This window comes from Cornus florida, unplaced genomic scaffold, assembly GCF_030987335.1.
Source record: "Cornus florida cultivar Cherokee Brave unplaced genomic scaffold, ASM3098733v1 CherokeeBrave_3.0.0_Hap2_Chr05, whole genome shotgun sequence".
In the NCBI taxonomy this organism is placed as follows: domain Eukaryota; kingdom Viridiplantae; phylum Streptophyta; class Magnoliopsida; order Cornales; family Cornaceae; genus Cornus; species Cornus florida.
In genome coordinates this window covers 13,655,060-13,666,099 of record NW_026775575.1, presented here as the reverse complement: position 1 = coordinate 13,666,099, position 11,040 = coordinate 13,655,060, and the positions used below count along the sequence as shown (strand labels likewise).

Sequence of the window (11,040 nt, the reverse complement as noted above, 5' to 3'; positions counted from 1 at the left end):
AATTTCTTTATACATTAATATATTTTGCTTAATCTTCCCGGAAAAGAAATATATATATATATATATTTTGCTATATATAAATTTTTTTTAAAACACTGAAATCAACAAATATATTTTAGATTAAAGCCCAACCCAAACAATCTGCAAATTGAGTCTTGTTTTCAACAGTCCAAAAGGTAAAATAAATCCAGTTACGACATGAGTTAAGAACTCAAGATACCCAACGTGGTTTAAAGACGAATATTCGTAACTACATAGCCTTTAATTATTTTCGCACCAATAAAGATGCAACTTTATTCATCTTATAAATTGAAACTAAATAAATCAGTTTTGTATCATTATTTTATTTTTAGAGATTAATCTGGAGTATTCGGGTCTTTGTTGTTACTAATCCCTACGGACTTAGGAAGGACGCCTCCTCAATCCGTGCCGGCTAAGTTGCGAAGTATGCTTCTTCTTTTTTTTGGTTAAAAGGGTAAGCATTGCGAAGTATAGTTGTGGAGGCATGACTCAAAAAAATTATTTACATTCGGTGAGAATTGAACTAACTCCAAACTTGATGAAACGCCAGAGCTAAGGGTCTATTTGGTACGTGTTTTGTTTTAACCCAAGACAAAACAAGTATTTTGTTGTAAAGTATTTTAAATAGTAATCAGAAGCATGTTTGATAACGTCCATTTGTTGTAAGAGTTTTAGAATAAAAATTATAAAAACATATTTAGTAAAAAAATGCTGCAAGTATAAAAAATATAATAGTTAATTTAAAAATGTTATTTAAATAATTTTTTATTAAAAAAAAAAAACATTGTTCATAACTACAATACCAAATATTACAGTGTAGAAATATATATATATAAAAATCAAATTGGTGTTTTAATTTTTATCAATTATTTACGAAAAGTTTTAGTACTATGTAAAACAAAATAATTTTTATCAAATATATTTTTTTTACTATTTATTATTATAATATTAGACAAAAACAAAAACATTGAAAACAAAACATACACTAAAAAAACCCTGCCACTTGGCGAACCCTAAGGTTACGGAGGAGGAGTATTGCATGTTTAATATGTTACCCAAATATTTAAAATCACAATTGCTTCCTAAGTTAGGCATGTCTCATGTGCAGTTTTGTTTTGTAGCAACCGCTAAACGAAGTTACATTTTTGCCCTATGTATCTTGGGACTTAAGGGTCAAAATGTGAATAAGAGAGCTCACACTAACAACTTTTTATATGTCAACAATGAGCCTGAAAGTAAAAGCAAGTTGATAAAATAAAATGGAAAATTTTCTAACCAATTAAAATAATATGGAACAATTTCCAACCAATGAAATGGAGTTTCAAAATAACACGTGGAACAAATGCATTGGGTTATTGGTTTGTTTAGTAAAAAGTCCTGCCTTTATGGCGATGCTCTTGCACCAAATTTGACCGGAACAAACGGTCAAATCATTCAAATCGGACTATGACCCATCTAGAAGGCGTTCTTAGCGGACTTTTGTGCTCTCTACTACAGTGCTACAAACGACCTCGTCTTGAGTTCATAATCGTATTTTGATACCAAACTTTCATCACTAAAGGCTCCTCAAATATTTTTTAAAAAATATATTTTTTTTATTTTTTTGATATTTGATTGTCAAAAAATATTTAAGAAAAAAAAAATTAAAAATTAACAAAAATAACTTATTCATTAATTTTCGATAAGTTATTTTACATGTCTTGTCCGATGAACACGATCTCAATATCGACGTAAATTTTTATCAAACACCGAAAAATAAAAATAAAAATAAAAAATATTTTACCTGAAAGAAAAATATATTTTACAAAAAAAATAAAAAATATATATTTAGTTACGATGAAAACCTTCGTCACTAAATGTGCCGAACAAATTTACTTCGGATATAATTTAGCGATTTACTCGATGGATTTTAGAGTTTAGTAACTAGTAAGTCTAAGACTTGGGATTTGAATCCCGCTGGGTGTTATTTGTGATTAAGCTCAACTACCCCTATAGTGACTTACCCGACCCAAGTGGGGAGACGTCCTTCCAGATCCTCTAGAATTAGTAGAGTTGTTGAAGGCTCTAAAGATTTGTGCCATTTCGAACACCCGAATTAATAAAAAAAAAAATATAATAAAAAAAATAAATAATGTGCTGAACAACTAAGCACATTTAATTCTAGGATTTGATTTTTTGCTGACACGCAAGCGAATTAGTTAAGTATATTTCTATAAATTTCAATCCCAAATGCTTTTACTTTCATTATATATTCTTTTTTTATTTGAATGAAAATTCAGATGACTCTTTCTCATAAAAAAAAAGAGTCAAGGAAGCATCGATAAATTTGAACTCATGAGTATTTTTTTCTATTATTACAGTACGAGATCTTTTACTTTGAAAAGAAATATATAATAAATTAATAAGCCACAAGCATTGTTCTGGTTTATTGAAAAGAAAAACATTATTTAAATATTTTTTACATTTATATTTTAACAGACAATTATATTTATATAGCTTAATATTAATATTCTGTTATAGTTATTTTATATAGCAGCTTATATTTTCTAAGAATAATGATATTCATGTCTATTTGTTAAAGTCAATTAATTACAATCATTGATAATTAATAATGACCTTAGTTAATTCACTTTGACAAATAAGCTAAACTTAAATTACGGTATCGAAAGAAAACGAGTGCAAAAACGAGCCTGAAAGTGATAAAATTATAAATTGCATATAATAAGAACGAAAGTAAAGACGTGAAAAGTATGAAAGTGACATCTATTTAAAAAAATTAGTGATTATAATGGTTGGTTTATTAGTGATTATTATTAGCTTTGCTTTGCATGCTAAGTTTAACATGAACAAATAAACCCGGCATGATCGAATAAGTGCGTTCTGTGGGTGGTTTTTACGCCGTTTTTGTTTTTGTTCGACTCGATCTACTCTTGTGTGTTTCGTTTTTGTCTCACCAGGCAAATCCGTTTGTTCTCCTCCGGTTAGATCTCTGATCTAGACCGGGTTTTGATTTTCCTGCTTCGATTTGATCATTTTCTCCTTGATTGGATCTTGTGCGGGGTTTTATGTGTCGGCGCGCCTTGTGGTTGTAACTTTGGAGCGGTTGTCGTACTGATGGCCAGACTTTTCGATCTCTCTAGTTTGCTGCTTTCTCCCTGGGTGGTTCCGTTTGCAAGGTGTTGGGCTTTATTTCCTTAAAAAATTTGGAGTCTGTTCTTCATTTATTTGCTTTGCTCCAAGATTTATATGCCTCCTCTGATTTGGTTTTATGCCTCTATATTGCCATCTTCGCTCTAAATTTTTGTGCCTTTGAATGTTTTAAAAAAAAAAAAAAAAACAAACAAACAAGAGCAAATATGATTGCGATATAAACCATTAAATTGCCACACTAGGTACTAAACGGATAAGATTGAGTTAAAGTCAGACGCTCAGTATGTGACTGAATATATATATATATATATTAGAGATATAATTATGTCAATAGTTGTTAGCCACAATTTCATGACAATTAATCTCAAAGTCGAAGTCAACATTTCTAGATTTAATAATACTTTCAGGAGGCGAAACAACCAAGCAATTGGGAATAGTCTGAAGATATTTTTTACATCATGCTATGAGGGTTGAAATATTTGCACACTAAATATTATAATAATAAGAAATATCTAAATGCTCATTCAAAGTAGGACCATGTCCTTAATTTTTTCAAAATATATTTCAATTATGTTATTGTGTGTATTTTGTTTAGTCATTATATGTTTATATATATACATATATATTATTTAAGTAAGAGAAGCAAATTGATTATGTGAGCTTCTTCTTGTCATGATAAAAAAAAAAAAAAAAAAAAAAAAAAAAAAAAAAAAAAAAAAAAGAAGAAGAAGAAGAAAAAGAAAGAAGAAGAAGAAGAAGATAGTGTATAATTTTAAAAAGCAAACAACTCATAAGTGATGAACAAAATTTTGATAATCCTACTTGCCTAGCTAGCTAGTTATATATTCAATTTGATGTAAAATAATTCTTGTTTTTTTAAAAAAAATTATTTTTTCGGTGTTTGATTGTTCCATAGAAAAAAGTAAAATATTTTCCCAACTATTTATCGAAATTTGCTATTGATTTTTAATTGTTAATCCATTATTTTAAAAATTTTGAGAAAAATTCAATATGTACAACTCAATCAGCTGTTGATCATGGTTGTTTTGAAAATTTTGAGTTGATTGGATGTAGATTTTTCAGAAAACTGCAAGGGAAAGGAAATGAAAAATAAAAAAAAATATTAGATTTGCGTGTTTCTCCTTCAATTCTTCATTATTTGATAACGAATTTTGAGAATCCTAAATTTCTATCATTTTTAATTTTTTCTTTGTTCATATTTTTGAATAGTTTCTGAAGACATACACCTAAGAGAAATAAAATTGCATATAAATTCTTATTTTCTTCCCTTTCCTCCTAAAAGTTTTTCCCTTTTCGCATGAATCGACCAACATTCTCTCCAATGCGCTGCGGAATATAAGTCATTGAGCTTTAACTCTTTGAATTTTGCACTTCCCTTCAAAGGTCTCTTTAGGAGCTTCTTACAATGGCCAAACATATATTTTTCACCATCAGCCTTAACTTTGGCCAAAACAATATTTCTACCCTGCAAAATCAATAAAAATAATGGATGAGTGTTTTTCTTAAAATATATATATATATATATAAAGAGAACACTTATATATATATATATATTCCAGAAAAATACTTATGATATTGTAACATCACAAAAAAATTATTAAATTTCTCTTATGTAAATGAGTAGGTATTCAGCGTGCAAGTGCACCGTGTATCAGATTAATCATAATCATGTATGCATAACATGTACCGATACGTGTGCATTACTATCTATTTCAATTAACCTGATCACGTCAACATTTATTGCAAGGCAGTATAAATCGGCCTTCATAGAAAAAATCAAACCAGTTAAGGCAGCCCTATTCATATCACTCACTCAAATAAGAAATTTTAGTGGTCTCAATAATTTTTCAAGAAAATGCTAGCATACAAGTAGCAGCCATATATATATATATATATCTCTCTCATCTTGACCAAGTCCCTATTGCTGGCTAACTTATTAGTGCCCCATTTTTCAAACCTATTAATGTTGGGGATTATTCTCATTGAATAGTCATGGATATTTATATATGTCATATTTGTCCCTCACCCAACAGCCAAATGATGGTTAAAAATATCTTCATTGTGTTGTGACCCAAGTCTCACGTGCTGGATTTTAAATCAAACACAATGAACGCAGAAGTAAGAGTGAAAGCAAGCGTAGAGTGTGAAAATATAATTCATTTAAAAAAAAATTGTGTGATTTAAATTGTGACTCAATCTAATTCAAAGTGGCCATTTGTATTTATTTATTATTATTTTTTTTTGACTTTTTGTGTTGCCATTTCCGGTCTCTATAGAAGGGTGCTAAAGTTTATATTATGAGAATATCAAAATATTTGAGAGGCTTGTACATCTTCACTTTTCTTCCTACAATAAAATATTTTCATGGTCTTTCTTCGCACAGGATCTCTTGTAATTCAGATAGATGTGAATACAGGCATGCATGTATAATCTTTGTCAAGCAATATTAATTATACCCATTCATATATGGCAAGCCATAACTGGCAGTTTGACTAGAAAAATATACATATTAAAGTATGATGTTTGGTGAAGACTCCAATAAAACTGGACTTCTGTAAATCTAGTTACATCACTAACAGAAGGCACTTGAATGTTGAAAAATGTTTCATGTATCATAGTTGGTATAAATGGGTTGACGTGAGTCCTGAAAAAAACGAAGATAGTAACAATAATATCCATGCATATATCTATCTATCTATCTATATATATATATATATAGATAGATATAGTGCACACACCAACTTAACAGATGGCTTCTCAATCCCCACTTGCACGGCTTCCACATCGATCTCCAGTTGCAGCGTAGACAGCAGAGATCGATGTTCTTATCCCGACTGAAATTTGAAGAAACTTTAAAATTAAGGTCCCAGCCAAATAGAAAAGCAAATATATATAGCAAGATATTAATGATCAGATGCTACTTATATGCCCTTCATAGCAATTGTTTGGATTTTAATTAACATTTTATGTTATAATGTGTATTGATGGATTCATATATGAAATGGATTGAGGTGTCCTGTTATTATATGGATTTTTTTTTTTTGGAAAGGTTGTGATTATAGGGTTGATTCATATATCTGATGAGTCTTCATATAAAGGCCTAAATAAATTGTATGAGTGTTATATATATATATATATATTCAAGAAAAATACTTACGATATTGTAAGTAATCAAGAAAAATACTTGACACTTGGAATCACTCATTTCCCTTATCTCACTGCAGCTTCCTACCCCCAGGTATCTCGGATCATAGCCCAATGATAATTAACCTTGGTAATCCAAAACCACAGAGAAGAGTCCCATTCAGATACTTCAACAGCTAGAGTGATCATGCTGATTTCTTAACTCTGGTGCAATCCCATTGGAACACTCACATTTCAGGTCATATTATGTTTCAAGTGGTATCCAAACTGAAGAATCTCAAGCAGCCTTTGAAATCTAAGTTTGCAAAGCCTATGAGTTCACTTAAGGAAGAAATTCAGAGTGCTAAAGCTTCTCTCTCTTCCTGTCAACTGGCTCTTGACTCAGCTCTTGACAACCAGGCATTGAGGACACAAGAAAAGCATCTCCTCCATTCCTACACATCACTCAAGCTCACTGAGGAGAAGAACTGCCAGCAAAAATCAAGAATCCAGTGGCTCAAATGTGGGGACTCAAATACTTCCTACTTCTACAAATTTATTGCCTCCAGAAACAATAGAAACAAAATTGCATTTATTTCCTCCTCAGATGGTACCCTACTTAAGACTGAAGCTGCCATTAAGAATGAAATTGTCTCCTATTTTCATCTCTGCCTTGGGATGAACCCCCATCCCCCCCAAGACTTGGAGCAGCTGCAGACCTTCATTCAGCCTGTTATACTTGTTTCCTTCATGGAATCACTATGCTTAATCCCTACTGACACTGAAATTAAGCTTTGCTTGTTCTCCCTTAGCAGTGATAAGGCTCCAGGACCTGATGGTTATAATGCACATTTCTTCAAGAAAGCTTGGGCAGTTATTGGTCAGGATGTCACAAGGGCAGTTAGAGAATTTTTCATAACTGGGAAGCTACTTAGGGAGGTAAATTCCACCTATATTTCCCTTGTCCCAAAAGTTCCTAACCCTTCCACCATCAGTGAGTTTAGGCCAATTTCTTGTTGCACTACTATTTACAAGTGCATCTCAAAGCTTCTTGCTAACAAGCTTAAACCAACTCTACCCTCAACCATAGATCAAGCACAATCAGCCTTTATTCAGGGTAGGCAAATTGATGATAACATCCTACTTGCTCAGTGATAAGCACCGAATATTACATATTCAAGCGCCCTTACTTGCATTAGTTAAGTCCATTAGTGGAGTTTAATGTACAGTTTAACTTTATTTTTGTATTTTTGTCTTCTTTCAGGTCAGTTTCCCCGAATATGGTTACAGAAGCGGTTTTGACAATCTCTTGTTGAAGGAGGTGCGCTGTTGCTGGGAGCCATTTTTTGGACCGAGCCTTTTCAGTCGTTGTTTGTGTGGAGTTCGGGGCATAATGATCATAATGGAAATCGCGGCAATGGACCGGCTTGGAGTGGCATGAGAAGTTTTGCTGAAGTGTTGCAGCTGCAAGTCTCCGCGGGCGCCCGCCAAATCCACAACTCACTGCCTAGTTTCGCGGGGCCCCGCCACAGGTTTGCGGGCCCCTGCCGAGCTCCCTCGGGCGCTCACCGCGTCATCGGGGGCGCCCGCCGTTTATGCCAGTAGCTTCCCTCGAGCCATGAAAGCTCGCGGGCGCCCGCCAGCGCCACGCGGATCTGCAGATGACATCTTACCTGCTCTGGATTTCAGGCTGATTTTGGTCTCCTATGTAATTTCTGTGGTTCTAATTCATCTAGGGTGGTTGGAGCTCAGGATTGGGTGGATAGAGAGTAGATTTTGGGTGGATAAGAAGGGGAAAAAGCATGACTTATGGGATCATCTCACATTTAGATAAGTTTTAGAGAGAGAAAGTAGTGTTTTTGGAGGGTTTGGAGTGCTAGCTTGCTTGAGCACGAAAATGGAGGGTGGATTTGCTTCTTCTCCTTCATTCCTTGTTCCTAAGGGTAACTAAACCTTTATCTAGGGAGGTGATGAAGCCCTCCATTGTAAGTATGTTCTAGACTAATTTCTATTTTGGGGATAATGATGTATAGTTTTGGTTTTCCATAATCTAGAGCATATTACTTGTTGTAATGGATTCTAATGGATATTAATGATTGTTTTAAGTTAATTATCTTGTCTTAGATGATTTCTTATCTTAATTATAATGCTTGCATTTTCATGGTGACAATGGAAATAAGGTTATGGAATGGTTTTAATGGCATGTTGATAGAGAGCTTTGATAGTCCATTGCTTAGGTAATCCCTTTGATGGTTTATGCTTGATTCCTAACTTCATGTGCTTTACCATTTGATTAAGGGCTTGATGATCTTTTGCTTAAGAGAGTATGCTTGATACTACACCCTAGTTTAGGTAGTTCAATTATATGAACTTTTGATGGATCATTCTTGCTTTTGATTTAATGAACTTCTTGACGATTATATGGTAACCATAGGTTGCTATATAATTCTTGACCATTATATATATTGTTTATCCCCAATTTAGTCTTTTTCTAGCATGTGTAAAGGGTTGGAGCGGATTCATTTCCTTAATCCTCTATTTTTGAATTTCTTTTCTTTAAAGTTCTTGCAAGTCATTGTTTTATGCATTTTAAATTCCTAAGTTTAGTGACAAACCAACAAACCTCTATTTACACCCTTTATCAAATTAAAAGGGAATTTTAAAGACCTTAGTTGCCATAAACTGGCAGTCCCAGTGGTTCGACTTACCCGACCAATAGCCCTATTTTACAATGATTTGTATTATTGCAAAGGTTGATGTATAATTGACAAACCGATCAATTTTTGACACCGTTGCCGGGGACTGCAAACAGTTTTGCAACCAAGGTTTTAGGATTACCTTTGGTTTGATTGTTAATATTGTGTTTTGTGAATATTTTTTTTGTCGGTTTTGATTATCATTGTGTTTTAAGTTCTTGTGAGATTCTAGGGACTCAAGGCTTGCTAAGGAAAAATGAAAATATCTTAAGTCTAGAAGACTTCAGGTAAGTTTTTCAAAGTTCTAGTATCTAAATTGTGAATATCTTGCATGTGTTTAATTTAGAGATATTTAGCTTATGAAGCCCTTGTCGAGGCTATTATTGTTTTTCTGTTTTACAAAGCATCGGTCCTTGTCGAGGCCATTTATTTTCTGTCTTGTTGATAATTGAGGAGAAAGGGATTATTACATGTGGATGTTTTGGTGAAGGGTTGTTGTGTATCTTATCTGTGTTGTATATATTTTGTGTGAATTTATCCTAATGTATCTAAACAAGTGGCTGAATTAGTCCTAGATGGAGGGTAATTATCTTCTAACTCAATTTTACACACCATATGAGTTTTGTGCATATTGCTCTAGTCATACACATCATACAAGAGATTGTCCTCCACCGGGACAATTCTAAGATTTTTATCTAGAGCAACCAACTGAAAATTTCTTTGAACCGGGTAATGATCCATATTTCAATGGTTATGACTCGGGTTAGGGAGATCATCAAAACTTCTTGTGGCATGACATAGGAAATTCAACCCCACAATCTCATGGGCAACATTTTCACGCCAATTTTCAACCTAATGATCATTATTTCCAGCCCTCTTCTCTTTTTTCACCATCTCAATTGGATGAGTTTATTGCTGCCAACAAACAAATGTTGGAGTCTATCAACAAACAAATGATGGATTCCAATAAGCAAATGTTCTGACACTGTTAGCATGCAATCCACCACCTATTCTCATTTCCAATCTAGAGTTGAGTTAGATGACCAAATAGCCCAAATTCAACAAATGGTTAATGCTCTAAATGATGAAAAGGAAAAAGAATTTCCAATTAAACTTGTGGCCAATCTAAAAGAAAATTCTATGAATGATGAGATTACTCCTAGTAACTTTCATCATGAGAATGATCAAATGGTTACCACATGTGAAAATGAAGAAATTGTGGTTGAAGATCAAATTGTTGCCACACAAAAAATTGAAGAATTTGTGGTTCAAAATGAGGAAAATAATGATGAAGAGATTGTCTCCTTTAAAAATCCAAAACAACCCCTAAAGAATCCTTCGCTTGATACACCTCCTTCAATGGAGGATCCTCTAAAAGCTTGCTTTGCTCATTTCAATTGTGAGGATTTTGATGTTGACAATTCTATTTGGGAAGTAAATTCTTTGCTTGATATTCCTCCACCCATTCACTCTCTTCCCTGGGTAACATCAACTGTATCTCTTTTTTGGGAGCTTGCATTTCCTCCCATTCATTCACTTGAATTGTCTCAAACTGTTGAGCCCGAACCACCGGATAAGTGTGAGGAGGATGTTGAAAGTTTAAAGGACAATTTTTCGGGCATTCCCGTGCTAAATATGATCTTTCACAAACCTTTGCTAGGTGTGCCCTCACTTTATCCACCTTCTCATAATCCAAAACAGCCCCTAAATGATCCAAAGTTCTTCATTGAGGAAGAAGAGTGGGTTGAGGTCTTTTCGTTACCTCTTTTCAAATTTTATCTTCAACCTCTTTTTCCTCTGCTTTTAAAAGAACTTTCTTATTTGGGGAAGCATGACTCTCTAGAGAGACATGGTATAGGGTAATGAGGACTAATGCAAAATGTGGTTCGTCCAGCTATCGACGTTAAATTTAGCACTCATGGGAAGCAATTCTTTCAACTTCCAAGCTTCCCTCTTCCAAGTTGCCTTAGCTAAGAATTTTCCGGGAATTCGCTAAGTTTAACCCAAATGTGCAATTTCACGGAACTGT

General features: G+C 33.4%; 1 protein-coding gene across 1 annotated transcript; it reads left to right on the top strand.

Annotated features, from left to right (window-relative positions):
* The first annotated feature begins 6,582 nt into the window (after positions 1 to 6,582).
* LOC132309039 (uncharacterized) lies at positions 6,583 to 7,756 on the top strand. The gene is made up of 2 exons (XM_059807391.1): positions 6,583 to 7,254; positions 7,580 to 7,756. The coding sequence occupies exons 1-2, from the start codon at positions 6,583 to 6,585 to the stop codon at positions 7,754 to 7,756; spliced, it is 849 nt and encodes a 282-aa protein (XP_059663374.1).
* The last annotated feature ends 3,284 nt before the right edge of the window (positions 7,757 to 11,040 follow it).

Bases quoted from the DNA above. Each gene is read 5' to 3' on its own strand.
- LOC132309039 (XM_059807391.1), top strand. From the start codon at position 6,583: ATGTTTCAAGTGGTATCCAAACTGAAGAATCTCAAGCAGCCTTTGAAA. The intron at 7,255-7,579 runs GTAAATTCCACC...GTCTTCTTTCAG, and splicing joins CTGGGAAGCTACTTAGGGAG to GTCAGTTTCCCCGAATATGG.